This window comes from Gymnodraco acuticeps, unplaced genomic scaffold (assembly GCF_902827175.1).
Source record: "Gymnodraco acuticeps unplaced genomic scaffold, fGymAcu1.1, whole genome shotgun sequence".
Lineage (NCBI taxonomy): Eukaryota > Metazoa > Chordata > Actinopteri > Perciformes > Bathydraconidae > Gymnodraco > Gymnodraco acuticeps.
In genome coordinates, this window is record NW_022991443.1 from 1,165,555 (window position 1) to 1,193,510 (window position 27,956).

The 27,956-nt window shown below is 43.1% G+C and overlaps 1 protein-coding gene across 1 annotated transcript in view; it reads left to right on the forward strand.

The window, feature by feature from the left end:
- Positions 1–27,956, forward strand: part of agrn (agrin) — a 269,713-nt gene that overhangs the window by 137,293 nt on the left and 104,464 nt on the right. The window contains 1 exon segment of the mRNA XM_034196403.1: positions 23,390–23,605. Within this exon segment, the coding sequence (XP_034052294.1) occupies positions 23,390–23,605 (216 nt within the window).

The following is a 27,956-nucleotide window of genomic DNA, read 5'->3' on the forward strand; positions in this document are numbered from 1 at the left end:
CATAACAAGCGTGATTAGCCAGATGTTCTATGTTGTCAAGAGCTGTCATATTTCAGGCTTGATTTATGAAGACACAGCACCTGCTATATTCTGAGACCTAAACGATACGTGAATAAAAGGAAAAAACGGTGGGAAGAAAGGGGTTTTTGAAAGAAGTGGCTACTGGTTATTTGAGTATGTACAGTACATCATGATGAATGCCACATTTATTTTTAATACCGAGGTGTTTTTTCTTTGGTCTGTGTGAGGAGACAAGTGGTTAGGTGTTGGTTTATTGCTCTGCAGAATTGTAAGTGAACCATAAGTAATCATAACTCTCATTGAGACTTTTATTGATCCCGTTCTTGGGGTAGAATAACTTTTTCCTGGCTAAGTGTACAGGGGTCAATGGATTACCAATAAATCACAGTGTGCATAACCCATTATATACACAATATATTATGGTTATCACGCTTCCCTTAGCAGCTTCCACACTGCTCTGCAGTTGGTTTTAGATTGTAATTTGAAACCTCTCTCAACAAGGTCTCTCACTCCGGCAATTGCTGTGTCCTTATATGGCCACATACTGTATAACAAAAAATAGGAAACAATAGGAATCAGTTTAAGGGCTTGAAGTGACTTGACTGAAACAGATGTAGGTGTGAACAATGGTTTCAATGCCATACCATATAAGATAGTGTTGATCTGGTGCCAATGCATACAAAGCTGATGGAAGAAGGCAGATGTTGAGGCTGCTTTACTCTAAGCATGTAAGGACATTCCCAAGTTAGTAAGGTATTAAACCTCAATAAATAATCTAAAGAGCAATAACCGTGTTTTCTTTTTTTTTCAAATCTTTGCCTGTAAAGAAGACCAAGGTCAATGAATAGTAAATTGTTCCTGCCTCCTTGAATGACACATTCAACCGTTTATGTGTCTTCTTTTATTTGGCTGGATGACATCATTCGCCTTCTGAAACTCCAATTGTTTGCTTCTGTTTGAGTTTGGGCAAAAAGCACAACTTGGTTTTGTTTAGGTTAAGATCATGGCTTTGGTTGAAATAAGTATATTAGGGTTAAGATAACTTTTGATTTCTTTGTTGCAATATATTTGGGATTTGAGTTTTTGGAACGATCGTGGTTAGGCTATAAAAACATATTTGACTTTCTTTTAAAGGCTGAAAATAAAAAGCAGTCTACCGTATTCAAATCCAGTTTTAAGTTGTATAGACCAGTCTCTTACCAAACAGCTTTTAATCCTTCACCTCAAGCCTTGGCTGGCAGTTTTACAAAGACACTCAACTTAAAAAAGGAGTGTGCAGAGTAAACATTTGTGTGCTCAGTCCTGCTTTTGTATTTATTTACACGTAATGCCAGCGGGACTTCATTAAAATTAAAAAAGGCAACCATAGCCAAGGGAGACTAGAAATAGCAACGACAAAATCTCATGGACATTTTAGTAGCTGAGGTGACTGAGCAACACAGTCCGTAGGGGAATATAAAGATCTAACGGCTGATGAATGAGTTTTTTAGAGAAGCAGATCTCCTCTAACAAGCTGAGTTGCCATATGTCTATATTATGACCTATTGATTTAGTAACGGAATCGTAGACAAAAGCACAACTAATTATGCTGTTTTTCAAGCCGTTGTGAGCTTTCCTTTTTTCATATAAACCTAGATTAAATAGTTATTGCATCAATTATGCCAACATCTTCAGAGTATTTGCAGCTGATAATGATTCCTTTGCCTAACTGGAGAGGGTAGAAACCAGGGGACATTGGAACTGTAGCTATAGTCCCTTCGGCTCTCATATTTTACTTGAAACTCTCCTCTTTTTCTCTCATACAGTATATCATGTTTATAAAAAAAATTCTGCTCCTCCCTCCCCCCATCTTGACTCCCTCCATCTTGAACTTTATCTCGAGACTCTTACTCGGTGGAAAAGGCGTAGGCTGGTGCAGGCCTGGACTGGTAAATAAGTTCATCTGGCGAGTTAGCGAGGTCAGGGCCCAGGCGCTCAGTTGTGCGAGTGAATGTGTTACATTCAGGAAGCAGAAGGAGAGGGAGGGAAATTGATTGTCCCCTTTACAGTATATGAGGGAATGAGAAAAGATACTGGACCAGCCTCTACATTCACAGACACACTCACCCACTCTAAACCCCCCATCTTGAGGGAAAGAGCTGCAGCTAAAGACACAGAGGAAATAAATGAATAGCGCTTTATTGTTTGTTTTTCTCAAGTTGTTCATTCTGCTGGTTCCCTGATAAGACACAAGTAGTTTTCTTCTGAAAACCAATTTGAAAGACTCTTTCCCTCCTTCAGCCTTTTTTCTTTCATTTAACTGTTTTAAAGAAGTTATTTTCTCATATTGAGCCAGTAGGTGGTTCTTTGTTAGCAGATGTTTTCTTTATTTCACGCTGAGCGTTGTATGATTGCAGCGAGATCAATAATTGATTGCATTGGTCCCCTGAGGACCACCTACCAGAGATCAATAGAATCCTTGCCGGGTTGCTTTCTCCCTTCTGATATTTTACCAGGTATAACTGCTGCCCACCGTTGCGTTTCTTTCTTAATCTATTTTTTCTTAATGGTAGAGCATATCGGTTCTAGGCTCTGGACTCGTTGCTGTATATAATCATATTGACGGACTGGCAAGGGAACTTCTCTGTTGATCAATACCGCACCAATACACCGCTGCCCACCACACCACCTCAGTCCTGAAAATGAGATTTTCTAAATTAAATTCTCACCCCTGAGCATTAAGAGGAGGGCAAGAGCTCCCAGATAATGAAAACGTAACACTCTTTTGAAAAGAAGTAGCACAAGGACTGATACACGTACAGTGCATCGATACAGAAGTCGCACATGTGTGTACATAAATAAACCACCTGTGTGCATGACAGAAAGTTTCCACTCCCTGCACGATGAGGCAAGCTGCCGATTGCATCACTGGCTGTTGCCATAGCAACCTGTCCCCTCACCTCGAAGGTCTTCTTGCAACATCTACATTGATAGAGCCTAAAGCCCTCTTATAGAGAGAAGGAACGAAAGACGAAGAGGACTGTTAAAAGCCGGCAGAGACCGTGGAGCACATCTGTATTACTTAGCGTCAGCTGAAAAGAAAGGCTCCCTTTATTAGGAAGCAAGTGGAAGATGTCCCTCAGGAGTGCTAGAGCGTAATGAATTTAGACTCATTCAACATTAATGCAATGTCGCCTCGATGCCACCAGCAGTATCTCCCTCCATCAACTTCCGTTCCCTGATTTCCTGACAGCCAGCAGGTCATTAGTCAATGTTGAAGCCACCGTTTGCAGATTTAATCTTATTACGCCACAATTGGCTTCACCTGAACAGGTTATTCAACACGTTTGCCATTTGTGCGTCACTGCCCCAGCAATTCACCGTAATTCTGCCGCCATTCTTGTTACCCATGTATAGTTCAGGACTGTTAATTATTCATGCACACTTTTTTCCTTCCCCGCTACCCCTTCATAGTTTCCTTTTCCGTCCAACTAAAGCACACGGCACTACTGTGAAATAATTCAAAAACGTGACAGATACTCCCCCCCCCCCCCCCTGCAAAGAATAGTGTTCCTTCCATTTTGAGTTTGTCAAGGCGATTCTGTCAAGCCTTATTGGGTCAAACGTGTTCATGCTCACCAAGATAGTCAATTTCTCCTTCTGTCACTTTGTTTGAGGTAAATGCAACACAGCAGCACAACAATGAAACTGATAGAGAATTTCTCCACAAACACAGGTTGTGGGGACCGAGTAGAAACAATCTAAGAGTAATAGAAACTACTAGTTATGGGGGCACATCTATTGAATCTGTGTCTGTTTAAATCTTTGTTTAAAAGCAAGCAACTAGAACAGAATGTTGCACACGTAATATATAACAAATGAAATCTGTGCCTTTCATCCACCATGCATGGATTTCAAATATGATTTTGAAACTGGGATTGAATTTGAAAGCTCTGGGCTCCAATATCCAAACTGTTGCGCATACATAGTTTGCATTGTTATGGAATGAAAACAATATATTATTTTCCATGAATTGTGCTTTGATCCACTAAAGAAATAAGCTCTATTGTGTATCATCTTCCCACACTGAATCCTTAAGCATCAGAACTGGCAATAGAATTGGTGGGAAATTGCCACCAGAGAACTACTGTATGCCCAACTTCTTTCAACTCCTCAACCATGACATACTTTTTTACCGTGGCTTTAGTCACAGATTCCCTTCCTTTCAAAACTCTTTGACGCATTGAAATCCTTAACGCTCTAACACCATGTCATATTTAATGGATGAACCGTCCAAACATGGGATAAAGTGTTACCTGAACAAGACGGTTTGCCTTGACAAGCGCAAACTGGACATGCTGTATTTTCTCCCCAAAGGGATTTTCTTCCACAGCCTCCAATGAAAAAAAAAACGCAGCATGGGAGAGAAGCTTTTAATGCTGCTGGGCTGGAGGGAGATTACCTTTCACAGAGTTTCATGAAGTGGCAAGCATGCACACGCATCTACACATCGAGTGAAAACAACATGTGCACAAAGATTTGTAAAGCTTTCATCCTTGCTGTTTTTCTAAACAGCTTTAAAGTCCCTGCATAGGTATCTGTAATACATATCAAGATGGAACAGGGTTATGGTTATGGTTAGATTTTATAACACTGGTTTAATACATATCAAGAAAACCAACCATTAAAACTATCTCAATATAATATTAACTTTCATCCCATTGGAGATGAGGAACTTCAGACCAAAATAGCTACTTATAAAACGTTATTTCCGCTGAGCTGCATATTATTATCTTGTTTCAACTTATTCCCACACGAACGCACTAAAACCATAAATAATGTTTAAAAACATTTAAAATGTATTATACTTAAAACAAATCTGTATTGAAGTGAGAGAAGATTATCTCTGAAGGTCATTTCTATTATTAACACTGGAACAGCATAGTCATTTTCATTAAAGTATAATCTGTTATCTGGGAAAATCTATAAAAGCATTAGGTATTCTAGCATTAGATATGGAAAAACCTTATATTTTGACATTTTATGTTCACCCAAGTAACGTTTTTTATTGCTTAGAAATTAACCGATAGTACTGTAATGTGCCTACCTCGACACAAAGTGGCCCAAGGCAGTGTGCGAAATACCCGTCAATAATCTCCCGTTTATTGCGCAATATACCGGTCGAAGATTTCTCAATATGCAGTGGGCTTATACAATATTTCATGGATGCAAGCCAAGACAATCAGTAGTCTATAGCAGCGTGTCTCAACCGGGGCGCCGTCTGGCGTCTTCAGGGGTTAGGGTTAGAAGAATTCTGTATTCTGACGTTCATATGAAAAAATGAATACGCGACCGTTAAAGAGCCGTCTGTTTTCGATCCTATGCGAGGAAATGCTTTTGCCAGCCAAAATAGAAGATATTTGTGAATACATGTTTTGAATTATGAATACTTGACATAGTAAGCTTAAAAAAGGTTTAGTGACCATTAGGGTTGGGTATCGTTTGAATTTCCACGATTCTGATTCTACTTTTCGATTAACGGTTCTCAATTCCGATTCTTTGAGGGGCAGGGTAAAAAAATTATACATGCTTCTTCCACCAAAAAAAATTACATTTATTCGAGAAACTTTTACACAGGTTAGTTTACAGTAATATTCACATTAATCAGTCTGTTTATATTCACTGATATGTAACTGTAACCTGAGAACCACTGAAGCTACAACAGTCCAACTTTTAAAGAACAGTTCTTGTTGAGAAAAACAAGCATATCTGCCTTCTCTGTTACGGTGTGCAGGAAGCAGGACCCAAATGCAGATTCGAGTAAAAATAATTCCTTTATTTCAAGGCTAGATATACACAGACAGAACGGAACACTCACCGATGAACTGGTCATTACACAAGACAACCCGACAAAGAGAGACAGAAAACCCAGAACTTAAATACACCCAGGACTAATCAAACAAACACGAGACAGGTGAGGAGAGAGGAGAAAACACAGAGGCACCAGGTGAACACAATCGGGTAATCAGGGAGGGAAACAGACAAAAAGCAACAGGCAGGAAACAGGGGTGAACACTTTACAAAATAACACAGGAAACCAAAGATAGAAAAAGACAAGACAAAACAACAACACAGACAGATCCTAACAGTACCCCCCCTCAAGGGACGGATCCCAGACGTCCCAAAAAAAAAAAAAATCCAAAACCTCAAGCAGGGTGGATGGAGGGGGTCAGGAGGACGGGACTGAACTGACCGCCCAGGGGCACGGCAGAGGACCAGGAAGGGGTCTCGGGCGGACGGCCCGGGGGCAAGGCAGAGGACCAGGAAGGGGTCTCGGGCGGACGGCCCGGGGGCAAGGCAGAGTCCAAAAAGGGGAATTCGGGCGGACGGCCCGGGGGCAAGGCAGAGTCCAAAAAGGGGGACTCGGGCGGACGGCCCGGGGGCAAGACAGAGTCCAAGGTGGGGACCATGGAGGGGCGAAGGCAGCGGCAGGAAGAGTCAGTGGACCGGGCCCGAGGGCGAGGACCGCGGCACTCAGGGGGCCGGGCTCGAGGGCGAAGACCGCGGCTCCCAGGGGGCCGGGCTCGAGGGCGAAGACCGCGGCTCCCAGGGGGCCGGGCTCGAGGGCGAAGACCGTGGCTCTCAGTGGGCCGGGCTTGAGGGCGAAGACCGGACAGCTCCGGAGGCCGGGCAGGAGCAGGTGTCGACCGGACAGGATCCGGAGCCGGTCGGACAGGTGTCGGCAAGATTCCCCACGGAAGAGGACCAGGAGTTGGCAGGACCCTTGGCAGGAGGGCAGTCGGCGGGACCCCCAACGGGACAGGACAAGGAGCTGGCAGGACCCCCGGCAGGAGAGTAGACGGCGGGACCTCCAAGGGGACAGGACAAAATGTTGGCGGGAACCCCGGCAGGAGAGTAGTCGGCGGGGCCTCCGATGGCACAGGACAAAGGGTTGGCAGGACCCCCGGCAGGAGAGTAGTCATCGGGACCTCCAACGAGACAGGACATGGGGTTGGCAGGACCCCCGATAGAAGAGTAGTCGGCCGGGCCTCCAACGGCACAGGACACAGGGTTGGCAGGACCCCCGGCAGGAGAGTAGTCGGCGGGGCCTCCAACGGCACAGGACATAGGATTGGCAGGACCCCCGGCAGGAGAGTAGACGGCGGGACCTCCAACGAGACAGGACAAAGGATTGGCAGGACCCCCGGCAGGAGAGTAGTCGGCGGGGCCTCCAACGGGACAGGACACAGGGGTGGCAGGACCCCCGGCAGGAGAGTAGTCGGCGGGGCCTCCAACGAGACAGGACAAAGGGTTGGCAGGACCCCCTGCAGGAGAGTAGTCGGCGGGGCCTCCAACGGGATAGGACACAGGGTTGGCAGGACCCCCGGCAGGAGAGTAGTCGGCGGGGCCTCCAACGGCATAGGACATAGGATTGGCAGGACCCCCGGGAGGAGAGTAGACGGCGGGACCTCCAACGGGATAGGACACAGGGTTGGCAGGACCCCCGGCAGGAGAGTAGTCGGCGGGGCCTCCAACGGCATAGGACATAGGATTGGCAGGACCCCCGGGAGGAGAGTAGACGGCGGGACCTCCAACGAGACAGGACAAAGGGTTGGCAGGACCCCCGGCAGGAGAGCAGTCGGCGGGACCTCCAACGAGACAGGACAAGGAGCTGGCAGGACCCCCGGCAGGAGAGTAGACGGCGGGACCTCCAACGGGACAGACATACGATTGGTAGGACCCCCGGCAGAGGAGTAGTCGACGGGGCCTCCAACGGGACAGGACATGGAGTTGGCAGGACCCCCAGCGGAACCTCCAACGGACCAGGACATTGGGTAGGGACTTGAGACGTGACTCGAGAGGGGACTTGAGACGTGACTCGAGAGGGGACTCGAGAGGAGACTCGAGAGGGGAACTAGAGAGGGGACTCCAGAGGGGACTAGAGGAGAGACTAGAGGAGGGACTAGAGGAGGAACTAGAGAAGGGAACTCGAGAGGGGACTCGAGAAGGGAACTAGAGAGGGGACTTGAGGAGGGACTAAAGGAGGGACTAGAGGAGGGACTAGAGGAGGGAACTGGAGAGGGAACCCGAGAAGTGACTAAAGGAGGGACTAGAGATGGGAGTAGGGAATTGACTAGAGGAGGGACTAGAGATGGAACTCGAGAGGTGACTCGAGAGGGGACTCGAGAGGTGACTGGAGAGAGGGCTTGAGAGGTGACTTAAGAGGTATCTCGAAAGGGGACTCGAGATGGGACTCGAGAGGGAACTGGAGGTGGGACTTGGGAAGGGACTAGAGAAGGGACCAGAGAGGTGACTAAAGGGGGGACTGGAGAAGGGACTAGGGAAGTGACTAGAGGAGGTACTTGAGAAAGGACTTGAGAAAGGAATTGAGTAGGGACTAGAGAAGGGACTAGGAAAGTGACCTGAGGAGGGACTAGGGAAGCGACTAGAGAAGGGACTATGGCAGCTGGGGCCTGTTAGGGATTTGGAGGGATAACTGGTCCGCTTTTCAAATCTCCGCGCGTTCCTATGAAGCTGGTTATAATACAGGAAGGAATCCATATCTACAAAGTAACCGTTAACAATAATCTACTTTAATGGCAATGCAATACAATCATTACAATACAACATGATATATTACAGTTATATTGTAATGCTTAAGGAGTAATGCCGGCTTACTCCTGCCCTGGTCCGCATACTGCAGAGCTACTTTCACCCGAGGGCAGCATGTGAAGAAGAGGCCGAACGCCAGGGATCCACCGGAGATATACCAGAGTAAGAAGGAGGGGTTTGGTGTTAGGTCAGCTGGTCATCTTTTCAGGTCATCTCATTGGGAGACGCAACTCTGGCCAGCAGGAAACCAAACAGGCTCACTTTCCAACAAAAGGTCTCAAGGCCTGCATACCTACACCTCCCCCACAGAGCAATAAAACCCTGTTTACTCCAACCAGCCCAGAATGTTTATAGCCATTTGTAGTCCTTACATTTATGAAAGGATAAAACAGAGAAATCAATATAAAACACAAACACAGGTATTGTTTGAACAGTATTCACTTAACTGCTACTATTGATAAGCACCAGAGAAACCCAAGGGACCTCTCTTAATATCACAAACACGGTAGCTAGATCTAAGTTGAATGCAAATCAGGACATGCTCTCACCTTCCCCCATCTTCCTTTGTCCTCAAAAACACATGTCAACAGGCCCCAAATCCAGCTCACAGTTTTACCCAAAATATTCCCATTTTAAGCTTATCCATAGTTTGCTAACATGAATAAATACAAATATAACTCTACAAATCCCCCTTTTTATCTCCTTCTCCAGAGATAAACTTAGACAAGGCATTTTGAAATATACCCACTGTCATTCTTTTCTACTGTGTCCGTAAATCCATCCGAAGCTGGTATTCAGAGTACTTGAAACCTTCATGGAGACAGAACACCACTTTCCATGGCAGTGAAGGAACCATGAGGGGGTAGCTGAGTGCTAGAATCATCAGCCCCCCCCCCCCCCCTCGGAGGAATAGCCCACAAGGACAGCTAATAGGGAGGGGGAGATGCAGCTTTCCCTTCACGGGTAGAACTGATCAGAGCGAAGTAGACTCCTCTGCTGCCTCGAAAAGTCCCCTGTGCCGTCCTGGCTTGCCTTGTCTTTGTCCCCCCAAATCCGCTGACAGCAGCTTCTGGGCTGCCTGCTAGAGAGATGTCTTCCTCCTCCTCGTCTTCCGGCCCGCTGATGGCGGCTTCCGGGTCGATGCTGTAGAGATGTCTCCAGGGTCCTGCTCCTCCTGTCTGCTGCTTCCGAGTAGTCCACGTCTGCCAGGGCCACGTCCGTCCTGATGTCGTCCCCTGGTCCTAGCAGGTGGTTTCCCCGCCGCACACTGGCTCCCGTGGTACGAGCTGTCCCCCTTTTCTCCCAGGCAGACGGCATAAGAGGTCCGCTGGGTCACTCGGTCGGGGTCGGAGAGCCTGGGGTTGAGCCACTTTGTCCTGATGACTTTCAGCCAGACGAACTCTGCTGTGTCGGCCTCGTGCTTCTCGGGTCCCCCTTTTGGCGCCAGCAACCTGTGTGGAGAAATCTGATACAACTCCCTCAAGCCTACGCTCAGCTGTTTTGACCCACTTGGAGCCTGTTGGTGGGGTGTCCTGAAACAACAGCCGTCTGTGAACAGGTTTTCTAAATTAATTGTAGACCTCCTATCTACCAGTGCAGCTTCAGAATCTTAATACTTGGACTGTGCCAACTAAATAAGAACCCCAACATCTTTAGGTAAACTAAATAACATATTTCAATAGCTCTGAATTTCTGACAAACATCCGTGTTTATTTTTAAATGAAATCCTATTTAAAATCCAAATCTAATATGAACTGCTAATGTTTCTGGTAAAGAAACCCACTAATGTTATGGATTCAAAAACAACCAAAATCACGATGCTAACAAAGTGAATGATTTCCTGGTGATACTGCTTCTACCTGTCAGTGCTTAGATATTATCACGCTGAAAAAATGAATACAGAATTCCAACAAACTGTCATCAAATGTCTTTCTATTATAAATGTAGATGAAATGTATATCCCCATAATGACCTAAACAATAAAGTCTATGGCTTTTACTCCTTTACCGGGCTAGTTACATGATGTTGTCTAAATTAAATTCTGTCTCATTACATTACTATGTTTTAGCTTTAACTGTAATATGTTCTTTCTACATTTCAAACCTCAGTTACTCTAATGTCTGTTAAAATATTACAAAATTGTTTCATTATCACAGGTCAACTTCTTCGGTTTCACAGTAGCCCCTTGGCCACTGCTTCTTTGTTACCTGTTATAATTCAAATCAATATTTAGAAACATCTCAACATTCATCAAACAGTATCTTATCCCCAGATATGGAGCAGGTTAATTACATTCAATGCTCAGTTTGAACATCTGGGTTGGGGCGGAAGGTTTCTGTCAATCCTTAAAAGAAAAATTTAAATTGTGAATTTTACAGCCATGTTAACATTTATACATTATACTCACTCCCCCCTTTTACACATGAAATAATGTGTAACAAAAGCCTGTAATGGGAGGGGAACAAAAACTGTCAGGTAATTGGTTAGGAACATAACGAACATTATTATCATTATTTCCACAGTGAACACTTCAGTGAAAAGAAGTGTTCCTCTCCGTCCTTCAGGCCTAAATGAAACAGAATCTTCAGCTTTTACATTTGCAAACCGCCAACTCATGTGAGAGGAAAATATCACATGTGCGGTTTCCCCTTTTTGTGGAATTTTTAGGAAACCTCTCGTTTCCCTTGGAGCTCCAAAATAATATGTTAGTCCAAAAACATGCTTGGTTAGTTATTGTTTTAGAATCATGCAGTTACACTGATCACATGCCGGCATTCATTCACACTCACACTGTCTGGTTGTCATGTCAAGTTTGGTCAGGTTCACCCCAGAGTCAGTCATCCACAGTGCCTTGTCAAGTTACACTGTCGGTCAGGGTCAAAGGTCAGTTGGTCTCCGTCTTTTTTGGCCATGTGTCGTGCTGTGCAGAGACTTTGACATTTCAGCATAGGCCAGTATCCTTTGTCTACAAAAATATGTCACGATTTCAACTATAATTTTCAAGATGATTCTCACTTGTCATTGGGACTTCCGCCTCCCACTTTTCCTGAAACTTGGTACAAAACTCACTTCCTTCGAGTACCACTACTAATTAAAATGTCTAATGATCTATTTCAGAAACTTTTGTACAATAACTATTATCTTGAGTCAAAACATTACTAGGATCTGTGTCGCTCTGCATTTCATAGCTCATTATAATTCTGGTCTACTTAAAAAACGATGTTAAACTCTTTAGCAGTGTGTGGAACCTTGGGTGTCCGAACATGCAACAATTACTCCCTCCTTTATCAAGGATTTAAAACCGAAGTCTGGTAATAACTATGCCACAATGGTGAAATCAACACTTTAGATTGGAATTTAATATGTGGCTTGGTACTAGCCATTAATACAAACAAAGATTTGTCCTATAGAGTGGTTCCTAAAACTATCCTTTTAATGGTGATCAATATTGTAACCAATGAGATCACTACTTTATTCACACGTGAATAAAAATGTCTTAAAGAATGAATTGTTAACATGATGAAAATATTGAAGAATATGGTTCTACTCTGTCAGTGTGTTTTAGGATGATTATCATCTTACTTTAATATTTTCCTCTTTACTGCTATTTTTAATTTACCAAATGATTAATAAATCTTTCTGTCTTTACGTATTTATGAAGTTAATTCAAGTTATTTAAATGTGCGTTTCGTGAATAAGTGTGTTTATGTGTAACTCACTCATTCCCGTTCCTCCTCCCCTGGTTTTCTCAAGCCGTGACCCCGGCCTCCTCACTTCTAATCGACCATGCCAACTCCTCTGATTCTGTCTTCTCTTCAGTCCATCAGCTGTTGAATCCATCCGCTGTAACTTTTGTAGGCCGCCATTGGCCCAGTCACATCTGCAGCCCCATCATGCCACTGTTGTTGCACTCCTCCTTTACAGTCTCTCTGCTGTTTTTATGGAGGGCGGATTCTGCTCTCATGTCTATTGTGCCAAATCTCGCAGCGCAGTTTGGAACTTCATGTCCTGTTTGAGGGACCGATGAGAGTATCTCTCTGTATGTCAGCATGCTGGTTTGGTTCTGGATGCCACAGGTGGAGATAGTTCTGGCTGCAGTCTTGATGTAGTCTTGTTGTTGTTGTTGGTTCAGCTCTGGTTCTCTGTCTGTACGATGGAGAAGGAGGAGTCTCCTGTTGGGTTAGGTCTCGTTGTCTGCTTGGAGGGTCGGGATCAAAGCCTTTCTAACTCAGAGGGGGAGTCCAGGTCCCGGTACACATTACCTATAAGAAGTCTAGCACACTGATGTTAAATAAATCCAACCCTTTCCACTCTGTCTCTTTCTAATCATACTATCTGTCTTAGTTGTTAAATGCCATCTAAACAACATAATTAATGTCCACTTATGATATTACAAAAACTCACTCCAAAAATTGTTTCATCCATTGTTACATATTTACCCAACACAACTCTGAAATACTTACATGTTTCCAGCATCACATATTCCACACACTATGAAAGAACATCTCCATATCTTCTCTCATTTTAAATCCCACTGTTACTTCGAACAATAGTAAACCTGCAGAGCACACCAATCGGATCACAGTAATGAAATTTGAATCAAGTGTAGGCCTATGTCTTCTTTCTGAACATTTATTTATATTGTCTAAATTTGCAAACAGTTCGAGTGTAAAATGTGTTTTGCACAATGTATTTACACTCTACAGATTCTTGAGTTTACTCATCTCCTGGTGCTGTCGTTGTAAAAAATGTTCAATCCCTTATTGTTTTGTACCAGTTTACCAAAATCAGTTATAATATACTGGGAACGTGCTTCCCGTCTTCAATACCGGCCAGCAATGTAATGATTAAACTCTAAGCTCGCATAAGTTTCAAGGGTGTGATACCCCCTTTCAGCCACTAGATGGCAGCAGCAGAAGTTTCAAGGGTGTGATACCCCCTTTCAGCCACTAGATGGCAGCAGCAGAAGTTTCCAGACAAAGGGAAACGCTCTACCTTGGTTTAATATATAACAGACCTCTGGCTTTAAGCTTTTAGCATTGGTCTGTTATTTAAACCCCAGTTTTAAACGGCGACTCGATCTGATTTATCGAGTTTCCAGGTTTTGTCGTGCAGGAATCAAACCTCGCATAACAAACTGCACCATTTCTACGCCACTCAGGAATAATCTACCTGCAGATCCACGCCAAACTGCTCTATTTTACGTCACGCAGGACTTTCGTCTACCTGTCGATCAACGTTTACGTTTTGTATATAACTTTCCTAACATAGTAAAATATGCATTGTATATTCCATTTAAACTATAAAAACACTGTGAAACGCCTACAGACAATCCTAAAGTTTTAGCGTATCCAATTACAGACAGGCGACTTTCATCGTCTGCTTACCTTATTTGCAAAGTTGCAGAGTCCTGCTGATTGTCTGAGATGTTTGAAAGCGTCTGAATTCTTCCTCAGCTTCGTTATCTCTAGACGTCGGGGTCACCATTTTGTTAGAGATTTGGAGGGATAACTGGTCCGCTTTTCAAATCTCCGCGCGTTCCTATGAAGCTGGTTATAATACAGGAAGGAATCCATATCTACAAAGTAACCGTTAACAATAATCTACTTTAATGGCAATATGACAATGCAATACAATCATTACAATACAACATGATATATTACAGTTATATTGTAATGCTTAAGGAGTAATGCCGGCTTACTCCTGCCCTGGTCCGCATACTGCAGAGCTACTTTCACCCGAGGGCAGCATGTGAAGAAGAGGCCGAACGCCAGGGATCCACCGGAGATATACCAGAGTAAGAAGGAGGGGTTTGGTGTTAGGTCAGCTGGTCATCTTTTCAGGTCATCTCATTGGGAGACGCAACTCTGGCCAGCAGGAAACCAAACAGGCTCACTTTCCAACAAAGGGTCTCAAGGCCTGCATACCTACACCTCCCCCACAGAGCAATAAAACCCTGTTTACTCCAACCAGCCCAGAATGTTTATAGCCATTTGTAGTCCTTAGATTTATGAAAGGATAAAACAGAGAAATCAATATAAAACACAAACACAGGTATTGTTTGAACAGTATTCACTTAACTGCTACTATTGATAAGCACCAGAGAAACCCAAGGGACCTCTCTTAATATCACAAACACGGTAGCTAGATCTAAGTTGAATGCAAATCAGGACATGCTCTCACCTTCCCCCATCTTCCTTTGTCCTCAAAAACACATGTCAACAGGCCCCAAATCCAGCTCACAGTTTTACCCAAAATATTCCCATTTTAAGCTTATCCATAGTTTGCTAACATGAATAAATACAAATATAACTCTACAGGCCGGGACTGGGTCTGGAACCATGGCTGCTGGGGCCAGGACCATGGCTGCTGGGGCCAGAACTGGGGCTGAACCCATGGCTACTGGGGCCTGTACTAGGTCTGGAACCATGGCCGGAAACATGGCTGCTGGGGCCTGTACTGGGGCTGTAACCATGGCTGCTGGGGGCTGAACTGGTTCTGGAACCCTGGCCCTTTGGGCTCGTGCTGCCAACCTGGCCTTGCGACTCCTTCCTTTAGGAGCCGTTTGGAGGCTCCGTGGACCTCCAAAGGCCAGACGAGTACCAGCGAATGGCTCCTGGACTGTAGCAAACACTGGGTGAGAAGCAGGGGCTGACGCCAGACGGACCACACCGACGCGTGTGGTATCAAAACGGGAGTTGGGAGGCCTGGGGCAGGGGATAACACACCGTGAGAAAATCCAAAATCCTGCCCGATAAGAATTTAACCAAGCCTGGCTTCTCCATAGTAATCCGGCGTGCCTCTGCCAGAAAAGCCTCTCGCTGCTGAACCCTGGACGCTCCCAACCATCGATACGAGCAGTCATCCAAAGCAAAGGAAAACTCCAATAGCTCCTGCTCAAAAGGATCTGCTGGGCCCATATTTGGGTCGGGTTGTAATGTTACGGTGTGCAGGAAGCAGGACCCAAATGCAGATTAGAGTAAAAATAATTCCTTTATTTCAAGGCTAGATATACACAAAGACAGACCGGAACACTCACCGATGAACTGGTCATTACACAAGACAACCCGACAAAGAGAGACAGAAAACCCAGAAGTTAAATACACCCAGGACTAATCAAACAAACACGAGACAGGTGAGGAGGGAGGAGAAAACACAGAGGCACCAGGTGAACACAATCGGGTAATCAGGGAGGGAAACAGACAAAAAGCAACAGGCAGGAAACGGGGGTGAACACTTTACAAAATAACACAGGAAACCAAAGATAGAAAAAGACAAGACAAAACAACAACACAGACAGATCCTAACATTCTCAGGCATACCAGGAAGAAATGTTTGAACATTTTAAAGTAAAATGCTTCAATCTGGTGCACTTTAAGCAGAATTACAAGAGACTAGATCTAGGGGGTACAACTCTAAACACCCGTATGAAAAAGATCGGTTTACATTTTAATAATTAAATAAGTATGTGAACATAACCAATAACCTACCATAGCCAATAACAAATACATGTAACGTATTTTATTTTTGTTATTCATTCATATCTTATTTTACTATTTTATTTATGCATACTTTCGTATCTCTCCAGTTTAAAACGATATGTCTGGTTTACTGTCCTATAGTATACATTGGAATGATTTCAAACCTGTTTTATCCCAATAATTATAAAGGAGTGCCTTGGAAATATGTGTTTACATAAATTGTGATCAAAACGTTTGAGACCCACTGAGATAACTTAGACTAAAGTGAACTATCTAAACACTCAGAGTCCTTTACCTCACTGAGCTGTAGTCATCAGCCTCTCAGTCTGACTGGAGAGGACTCTCCTCCACATTATTAAACATCTTCTTCTTCCGTTAGAGCAGCTAGCACCAGATGCTAATAACAACAGCGCGCGTACGGGTGCACCCTCCCTCTCTCCCTTGCTCGCTCACTCGCACTTTGGCTGTGAGCTGCGGGTGCCAGATAAGCCAACATCCCCCATTTTCATCACTTACAGCGCCCATCCTACAGGGCAAATGAAAAGTGTAACCGGGATGAAAAGAGTGTTACATTTACTTAATTATGAATGTTGTTACATCAAGGCCGAACATTAGGATGAGCACCAACGGTCAAAAAATGTGTTTCCCCTCCCAGAGCTGTCAGCGCAGCGCCTCCACAGATCTGTCGCCCTAGGCGAACATGGTTACGCTGTAGGAAGTGTAGGTACAACGCTACATTTCCCGCCCCGCCGCAGTCATACCGTAGGCTACGGAGAGCAGCGAGAAACATTTCCTCAGGCATCGAAAAGCGGAACCGAAATTCACATTTCTAAATGATGCCGTTGGAATCTAAATGTTGGAACCGGTTCCGAACCGGAACCGGTTCTCGGTACCAAACCCTAGTGACCTTTGCAAGTAACAAATACATATTATAATTTGAGACCCCCCTCAAATCTTGCTGTTGAGGCTTTCAGGGGGGCTCAGGTGTTAATCAGGGGGGTCGAGCTCCCCCGGACCCCCCCGTATTTCGCACACTGGCCTAAGTATATTGTACCTATGTACACTGTCACAATAATACTAAGGAAAATGTAATTGAACTCATTGTCTAAATGCTGGAGCCCTTCCCTCTTAAACCCCACGGACCCGCCGAAGGGGCCGAAATCACGACATCTACAAGCAAAAGTCTCCGAGGGCTTCTTAAGATGTAATAAACTATGAATGTGTTATGTCCATGTAACGGGAAAAAACTCAGCTAACTGATCTTTTTTTTTTTTTAAACCCACAATGCTAACGCTGAGCCTCCGAATTAACAACGAGCGAAAAATGCTAACAGATTACTGCACAGAAACTCACTCATAAAACCCTTATTATCTTTTCTGCACATCCAACCCATCGATTCGCATCGTGAGAAGACACAGAATCGTTTGGTACATACATTATCCCTCTATGATAAGAACTTGCGACTTTCTAAACAAAAATAGACATCAAAACATATGGCGCTAGGTAGCTAAAAACGCTAACATGGCTTACCTGTGTCGTTGTCTGGTCAAAACTGGTCTTCAATGGCATTAAAACGATAAAAACGCTGCTGAAGTTAATCCATAGGTTAATCCAATGTGTCTGTGTCACTTTGAAATGATTTCTGATAATCCATAAGCAATAAACCCTGCTTTTCCGTTTCCAGATGTCAGAGCGAGAGATACTGTAGCTTCACTCTTATGCAAAACTACATGCGCAAAGCCCCCACCTTTTTGTGTTAACGTTGGTGTCTATGTGAAAACTCCCCTTCGATTATATTGGCTCTAACGGTCACGAAGAGATGTCAATCACCAAAATCGACCAATGGGTTCCAGAGAAACGGTAAAAACGCTCATTTCCACCCAAATCACCCCGGAGGTGGAGTTTTATTTGCTAAACCTCTCTAAAAAGGTCAAATGTCACTTGTTTCGCATCAATCTTGATACAGGGTACTTATTATATGTTGTACTTTGGATTCCTAACGCTTTTAATCTACTAACCCATCATCCAAGGGTAGTTTTCACTATAAGTAAAAAATAATTTTTGGACGGACACTATAATTTACAGTTTTTTACTATGTTCAATCTGAATTTTCTTTAAAATCAAAAACATCTATATTGATTCTGACTTTTCTACATCCAACTCACAGGCTTATCATTACTTTGAGAAAAAAGATTATTAATTTTCCCCTTTTAGAAGTGTAGTTATGGTCATTTGTTCTGGAAATTAGGGCTGTGCAATTAATCGTATTTTAATCGCGATTACGATTATGGCTTGCGACGATTAGGAAAACAGCATAATTGACAAAATACGATTATTTTGCTGGGTGCGCTTTCGCCCCTCCCTAAAAGCCCACTCGGCCATGTGGGAGTGACATGTGTTGTGAGTGTTCAGCGCAAGCGAAGATGTCAGAACAAGAGCAGCAACTAGTTAAAAAGAAGGGTCGCGGGGAGATTCCCAGTCGATCGCGAGATGTGTCTAAAAATAGAACAACAATATTCTGTTTTATCGTTAATGTCCTGTAACATAATGTTCCCGTGCCAGAATAATGCACTTGAACGCATCAAAGCTTTGTGATTGGCCGGCCTCACCCCATGTGTCCGGGCGTGGCTGGTGAGCAGTGCACTAGTTCGCTGACGTTGTCCGTGTCAACAGCATGGATGGTCAACAGGAGTGACACACACAAGACCGCAATTATGGCAGAAGCAAAAAAGCCCAAAATATATAATTTTCACTCCAAGTGGGAGGATCATTATTTTTGTATCTATTCCAATTCAAAGTCCATCTGTCTCATCTGCAATGCGAGCGTGGCTTTATCGAAGAAGGGTAATTTAGGAGCGGCATTTCAAAACAGTGCACAAACGCTCCGAGACGGAATTCCCTCCTAATTCTGCCCTACGCTCCCAAAAGGGGAGGGGCCTGAGAGCACAGCTAAATGCACAGCAGTCCATTTCCACCAGGCCCAACAACAAGAGCAAGGCTGCTACCAGAGCATCTTATCGTGTCAGTCACGTTCTTGCGAAACACATGAAGTCTTTCGAAGACGGCGAAGTTATGAAAGAAGCTTTCCTGGAGGCTGCGACGCGCTTTTGTGGGACAGTAAAAATAACAGCAGCATTTCAACAGGTTTTTGATATAATAAAAACTCAATTTAGATACCGTTATTAATCTGCTGTAAGTTTTAGTTTGTTTGAATTTATTCATGATAATTATTGTACAAAATGGTATAAGAATGCAAACATTAAGATCTGTTCTGTTTAAATTGATTATAGTCTATCAGTTCAGAAACTAGTGTTGCTTGCATCCTATTTTAAAGGCATTTATTTTTATACTCTAATAAAATGCAACAAAAAATGGGTTTGATTCTATTAATGTTGTCTTTTTTATTGCACTGTTGCTGCAGCAGATTACTGTGTAGCTTCAGATCTGAGTTGTCTTATTAGTAAGCCTAATTTATACTTTTGTAGCAACACTATTTTTATATAATGGCAAAGAAAGGGTTCTTCAGAGTCTTTTCTTTTTTTCCTGTGTCATATGTGGCAGCACTGCCACAAGTTCCTCTTCAGAGAGGGTCTTCAGTACAGGTGGCAATATTGTCACCTGCCTGCGCTCATCTCTGAAACCAGACCATGTAAACAGGCTGGTATTTCTTGCAAAAAATCTTTAAGAGATGACATGAGCAGCCCTACCAGCATTTGCCATGGTGGCCTAAACATTTTTATTTGGTCTTAAATTGTAGTTCAACATTTATTTCCTGTTACTTCTGGACCATGACGGTTGGCCAGCCTTCAACGTTTAACTGAGTGGAATATGTTGAATATGTTTTTCCAAAATGTTGGCTATATGTTAAGGAGTTTTCAGTAGGTTGTGACAGTGCACTGCAACATATTTGATTTCATTTATTTTGGTCTAATTTATTTTTATTTATCATATTAATATATGTTTAGTATGGTTTTGGAAGTGCGCTCCAACAAATTTATTGATCTTGTTTATTGGTAAAATATTATTTGTTTTAAAGTTCAATAAATGGTCAATGAATAATCGTCAAAATAATCGTGATATCAATTATTGACCAAATAATCGTGATTATGATTTTTGCCATAATCGCACAGCCCTACTGGAAATGTCATTTTCGAGCCTGAGACCTGAAAAACAGGCTTGGGGTCTAACAGGTTAAATTGTAACCATTTAAGGGACAATATGGAATCTTTCTATAAAACCGCTTATCTCAATCATTTTTGGGATTTTTTTAAATGTCCGAAGCTCCAAGACTTCTTACAGGCTAGCCATGAACCAATGGGTGTAAAGCACACCCCAAGGAACAGTGCTGGATCTTGGCTCTATAGCAACAGTTACTGGATACGCAGCACCCTGGGACGTACAAAAAGGTCTTGCCATGTGGATTTATCACAAAAGCTATGGCTGTAAAATTAATCAAAACATTTTCTGGGAATAAAATACATCGAAACTCAAACCATTTTGTCTGACATACTCCCAAGCCAATTGTTTAGGTACATCTAGGGAAAACTGATGCTGTCAGTGTCTTGCACATTGGACCTGCAAAGACTACTACTTCCATGTAGCTGATACATGATACTGTTCCATTTCTGTGGAGACTGATTTTTAGAGTTGTACATTCAATTTTATGGTCCTTTTGTAGCGTTATTGAATCGGCAACTTTATGAACATTGAAAAGCCAGCACCATTCTTTTGTTATTTGTCTGTGTAATATGCTAATATGGCACAAGCAGCTAAATTAATGGGGATGGGGGGGGATTTTTCTAGGTTAAGTAGTTTTATTGGAATGAGTGTGCTGCCGTGTTTGGACAGCTCTTTCATTATGTTTTACATCAAGGTGGCAAAGTAATTAACGAAAGTATTAACAATGAAAGACCATGAGTCAGAGGCAACGTTTTAGCTAGTTCAGTTGACCATATAGCAATTAGCAACTGTGCTGGCTTAATACCTATTTTCATTAAAGACTAAGAGACATATTTTTTATCACTAAATAAACAAGGAACACTAACTCTACCTAGCCAAAATATATGTCAACATCACTTGCATTGTAAAAAAAACAATATTGGTTAGTAACATAGGCAGAAAGCCAGTATCCCTTGATACAATATTACATGTGAAAAGCCTCAGTATCCTCATATGCTTTTGAATGTGCCTCTATTTTGAGCAATGGGGTATATTAATGTTGACTACCAAGAGTTTCTTAGTTTTTCTTCTGAATCTGAGGTTTGAAATGTATCTTTTCTTGGATACCTGTAGGATTGTCCCTGAAAATAACTACATAACTATTCAGTGTGTTCACTCATTCCAAGGCCTGCACTTGATACTTTCCCTTAGACAAAAGACTGACACCAGAGCTGAGGGCTCTATCAGTCAGCAAAGCTCGAGGCTAGAGTGAGATTTTCTTGTAGGAAAACATAGCAGAAGAGACCTGGTTACAATCTGCTGCTGGCATTCGTGGTCTTTACTCTCCAGGTTCACTGAGTGTTTACAGCCAGTATTATTTGTAATAACCATTTTCAACCATCTTGCCTCATGACTGTACCGGTATGAACACATGTATTGTTAAGTAATTAAATTGATACATTTAAAGCACAGAGAGATTGTTGTTTGGTCAGCCGCAATCCTGCTCTCTGTTTTTTTTCTCCTCTGGCATACCATCAGAAGCCCTCAATCTCTCTTGTACCCATCTGACACAGTCCGATTGAATTTCACCTCTTGTCACTTTGCTCGCATGGCTTCGCCTCGGAGCCACACGCTGACACTTGCTTACACAGATGCAAACACAGCCCATGTTGAGACGTGATGGCTGAGCAGCAGGCCAGTCATGACAAGTCCTTCATGCTAGCACCTGGCTGCGTGTGTGTATGCGAGACACCTAATGCCTACACTTCTCAGACACACACATGCTGTCAGGAATACGGATGCATTCATGGATAGCTTCTCACGTACACACACACACTTGCTTCTTTTCCCCCCTGGTACAAAAGAGAGTGAGCTCAGGTAGCTGTCAGGCACTCTCCCACAGGGAACAGTGGGCAAGTCAAAAACAGCCTCCTCACCTGTCACTCCGCACACACAGGCACACACTTTTAGACACTGTGCTTCAGTGTGAGGGGAGAGACAGAATTAGATGCTTTGGGCAGATGCTGGACCAGTTGTCCAAGCTGCACACAAAGAGTTTGTGTGTGTTTGTGTGTATGTATGTGTGTCTGCCAGATTGTCTATCTGCCTATCCAGTACCGCAAAGAACACCTGCCAGCGAGCCCAAGTGGACATGCCGCCTTGCATTTAGTCTTGGCCTGGGAGCCACTGATAAGAAAAACTGTGATGTAGCCTTGTGAATGTTGGACATGTATATCCTCAGCAGTGTTCACCCCTCCAGCCAAGAGTAGTTTTTTTATAAAAATGGATTTTTATGTTCTTTCGTCCATTGATTTCCAATCAGGTTGGCTACCTGTGAGAGCTTTCCGTGTCTTTGTACGCCCCTGAGGCAAGGACATCTCACCAGCTGGATACCCAGCAGCCCTCAAAGTGGGCACAGAGCCACAGCAGCTGTAGCTGCCACAACACGGGTGAATTACTCCCTAAATTGATGTTATGTACAAACATCACGAGCACATGCGCACACAGGTACTCCCTGTTTGCTTTGCGCATTCAGCAGCCAATGACAAAGTTTACAGTGCTGTTTCTCACTTGGTCTAAGCAGAGGAATCAGTGGGAATTTCAAAGTCTTGAGAGTTGTTGTTGCTTGACTCAGAAGTGTTTGGCTCACCTTGGTTTGCCTTCTTGTTGCCGCCCATACCATTTTTTTCTGGACGGTCGATTACTGATGTTTCACTGCCTCTTCAAAAGATGGAAATGAATCGTCCAAAATACTGTGCATCACCCTGCTGGGCTTTCTGTAAATGTATTTTAAATGTTGTGGACATTTCTAATTTTCTTTTTAACATTGAAGCTTTTCTAAACCCTTCAGTAGCCTCAGCAGGCCCAATTCCACCCTGTGCCACCTTGAATCGCTGATGCATTTGTGTGGCTGACCTGTGTAGGGTTCTGCACATGACCCCAATGGCCGACTTATATCAAAATGGATCTGTACAGACATGCCATACATTTTCTTTGCGTTGAAAAGTGAACTGTGCATTGTGTAGGTTTTATGGTCAGACAGCTAAGAGCTTCTGTAACTGACCTTGAAATGAGTTCATAGCATCAGATGTTCTTGTATCAATCCTAACACCTTTTTTTTTCTTCCTGTCTGGCAGGCTGCAGAGGGATGTTGTGTGGCTTCGGCGCCGTATGTGAGCGTGACCAGACTGACCCATCCAAAGCTGACTGCGTTTGCAAGAAAGCGGACTGTCCATCGTTGGTGGCACCTGTCTGCGGCTCTGATTCGTCCACCTACTCCAATGAGTGCGAACTGGAGAAAGCCCAGTGCAACGCCCAGAGACGCATCAAGGTTCTGCGCAAGGGTCCCTGCTGTAAGTAACTCTTGATTACTAGCCATTAGACATTTTAACAGTGTATATACAGCGCCTGAAGTGTTTTGGATATCAATATGGTGCTTTTGATCCAGAAAAGCTCAAATCCAGAGAGTTCACTAAATCTATATTCTATATATATCTCAACAGAGCACAATCTGAAACGATACTGACACTCTCCATGAAACCGCTGTGAAGTGTAGGTGAATACATTGCTTAAAGCACAGTGAATGCCAATGTTAGAATAATAGACACATGACTTAGCATGTTTTGATCTCTGGGACAGAGAGCTAGCATGGTTAATTCAGCAGGCACAACGTGGCTAGTCTCTAGCCTGTTATTGTCAGGTAAATGGATTTCTATTACACCCTGTCCTTATACAACAGGCTTTGCCTTCCTATCTTTATCCCACAATAATAAAACACGTCCTCATTATGTCCAGTCTATTGTCTTTCCAATATGGCTGCGTTCCCAGTGCTTAATCGCCACCTGTGCCACTCAAAATTCCCATTGGTAGCCATCCAGGGGATTTTTTTGTTATCCCTCAGCCTCTAGTAAATGGTAAATGGTAAATGGTAAATGGACTGTACTTATATAGCGCTTTATCCAGTCTTTAAGACCCCTCAAAGCGCTTTACATACTACATGTCGTTCACCCATTCACACCCATTCATACAGAGCAGTGTATGTTAGGACATGCACTAACATGCATACACATTCGCACACCGTTGGCCATGCCATCGGGAGCAACTCAGGTATGCCATCGGGAGCAACTTAGTATGTGACTACACTTCTGCTGCACCTCTCGTTGCCTCTTTTTAGCAAAGCCCATTAGGATTCAGGGCTCTGAGGGAAGCAGCAGGCTCCTGCCAAACCCGAAACATAGCATCAGCCTCAATAATAACTATAGAGTTGTTTCAGCGTCGTGCCTGCCTGCTATTGTGGGCACAATGCTAATTCCAGGGGTCTGATTACAGTGCCGGCTTGGACCTGGCACTAATAACAAGCTGGGTGACTGCTCACCATGGGAAGGGAGGAATAAAGCGATATAAAGGACAGCGAGGGGACAGGGGGGACAGAGAGTTCTGCAGGGAAGCATCTGGAGAGGTAGGGAGGGAATAATGTCGACAGAGGAATGAGATGTGAAACATTTACTGAACAAGGGGGAGGCTGGGGCGAGAGAACAGGTGAGCAGCAGTAGAATAAATCCAGCGAGAGAGAGTAGTGTGAGTGCTGTAATGATGGTTTATGGAGGGTTAAGGCCATCAGAGGCTCCATAATTACAGCTATACACAACAGCAGGCAGGAAGAAAATAGTGTAAAACATAATAATTTGTGATACTTGTGATTATAACTACATGCTCACTACAAGAACAGAGACTTTCTCCTTTATAATGTCACATCTGGAACAAGTCCAACACAAATTGTAGGGCAGCTTGTTCATGTAACCATTCATTCTGAGTGTTTTTATAAAAAAACACAGAGCTCTTTAGTAGTATAACGTAGTTTAGTTTTTTAAGTAAAAAGTTGGATTGCAAGGTTAAAACAGCAATGAATGCATGGTTTACAAAGTAGTAGCATTAGTTATTTTGTTTTCGACCGATAACATTTAAACACAACTGCCTTTAAAGAATCCATTACATTTTTGGGGAAAGCAAATCACGGTTCTGATAAATCAACTATTTGTCACTTACGGAAATGGCCTTTCCTGAGATCTGCGCTCTCTGAGTACCCTTTTAGATTTAAGACGGTATTCATAAAGGTTAAAGTCATCCTTTTATCTGTGGATCTACTCAGATATCAGAGATGTATCCATTATTTATCTTTCAAGCAGTGATGTATGTGACCTTGAAGTCTTAGCTCTTGGGCACCAATACTTTTAATAAATGGAAATCAAGATATTACATTTTTACTTTTAAGAGACACCAGAAAGCATCCATAAATTCCCTTCATGATAGTTCTGCCCATTCTTCCAACATGCGGATGATGCTTTGTATGTTGCAATGAACAGTCACTGTAAAGAAGGAGCCACCTGTCAGTATATTTACCTTTACCTCTATTGCACAGCCTGTTGAAAGCTTCCCATACTGTATAGCGCAACGAATGATTCAGCCACAGTAAACTGTGGTTCCGGATTCTTCTGCAGACTTTTCTTTGTACATATGTGTATTTCTGGATTGATCACTGGCGAGCCGTGCCTTTTATACCTAGGCCCTCTGACCCCCCTTCCCTCGAGAAAAAAAAGAAGAGATATTACGTCACAGCGTATACTTCAGCGGAATATCAAAACAACTGCCTGGGGTGCAAAACGCATCAATGACAGCGACCCTCTACCACACAGAACAACACCATTTATATAAACACCTATCATGACAGGGCACCCACAGCCAAGTAACAATTACAAATGAATTAAGTCGGCACGGCGACCCGCATTGAAAATGACTTAGGCCTAACTTTGATGATCAAATCACTTAAACACAAAGTCCATCCTCCTGTCCTTTTGGATGAAGCACTTGCGTCATACAGCTGATCCTTTGCCACTCCAGTTTATCATTGTAACTCAATCTTGAAAATGACTCGGTTAATAATTTCGCAACGATGTCACTATCACTGAAGTGAGCCATCATGAACGAACTTATGCTAATTATAAATATATCAATCATAAATCTATCAATCATAAATCTATCGATCATAAATCTATCGTTTAGATTTATGATTCGAAAATAATAAAAGTAGGGTAGACATGTGGATATTATCCGGCTGAACAAAACGTGCATTTATCTAACAGGTTCGTTTTCCACAGACCTTATTTCGAGCTATTTTCCAAAATCCTATGGAGAAATCCCATTGCTTTCTGTCGAGGGAATACGAGCGAAGCTTACTTCCGGGTTTTAGGACGCGTCACTGCAACACTTGCATAGACCTCACAGCGGGCGGAACTTGTCATAAAGTCCGCGAAAATAAAGCCCGCCCATTTAGAGGGAAGATATGATTGGTCAATTGTACTGTCATTTGACATTACTCTCTCATTGAGTTACTATAGCTGGCCCTCTGTGAATGTACAGAGGGACCAACAAGCTCTCCCGTCTTCACATAACTCGCAGAGACGGCATTTAACCCTTCACATTCCAACAGAAACTGAACAGGCAGATTCGAAGGATTTATTTCTTTGGAAATATTATTTTAAATACAATTAAATCAAGTTATTTTGGTAAAACTAATGACAAATGTAACAAGAAAAACATATTAAAACATATATTTAAAAAAAACCTTTTTTTTTTTATGTTTTCAAATATTATTTTTTAGAATATCTTAGGCCCTTACGGAGGGCCTAGAGGGCCCTGACGGCTCGCCACTGGGATTGATGGATGTTTGCATTCATACTTTAAATACAGTTACTGTAGGTAGAGGTGAAGGTACCAGTAAGGTATAAGTACATGTCTGCCAGAGAGTGAGGGTGTTAAGAGGTCAGGGGAAGTGGATTGACAGGTTCTCATTTTCTTTCAGCCGCCAATACATTTAGCCCATCCAGAGGGTCTGGACAGGTCACCCCGGCTGAGATTATGGTGTTGTCAGGGCTGATGGAGGATGAGAGAGGCGAAGTGGGAAGTGGGGAAAAGTGTGAGGAGGAGAGAGCCAAGAGAACAAGAGAGCTTTTAAGTCTAAGAATAGTGTGGGCGGTTGGATCGGCGCTTTTGTGCGGAGCCGTTTTTGACTCATTTGATTTGAATGGTGGGTTTTCATTGGGGTAGATGAATTGACTACAGTTCTGAAAAGCCGTCATGTCTAATTCACATCTACTCAGGAGCGAAGCCACAAAATAGTTTTTTTTCTCCCAGATTAGAGGCTGCAGTCGTACAGAGCAAGTTGTTAGTATTAAGTGTGAAGCTATGTTTTTGCAAACAGGAGAGAGGAGCTCACCCTAAAGTAAAAACATACTTTTAAAGAAGAAGTAACACATTACTCCTGCAAATGATAAGTTGAATTCTCAAAGCGTTAATGGAACTCTTATTCAATAATTAATTTTGACTGCGACAGAATATCCTTACTGGCTTTAGTATGACGATTAGCTTATGGTGGCTAATGATTAGCTAGAATTTAGATCATTTTTGCTCATGTAACTTATTCTCCACTACATGCAAACAAAATCTTTACATTTGCCATTATCCTGTAATTGACACTTGTGGGCACTAACTTACACAACTACCTAGTTGTGTTACATTACCTAGTTAATTAATGATCTTTGATCATATTTAGTTTGACAGTTCTGGTTTCATACAACCTGGGTCTTGTTTCTTGTTTTGGTCATTGTACTCACCACGTTATTTGTTGATATTTGGGATAGGCTAAGT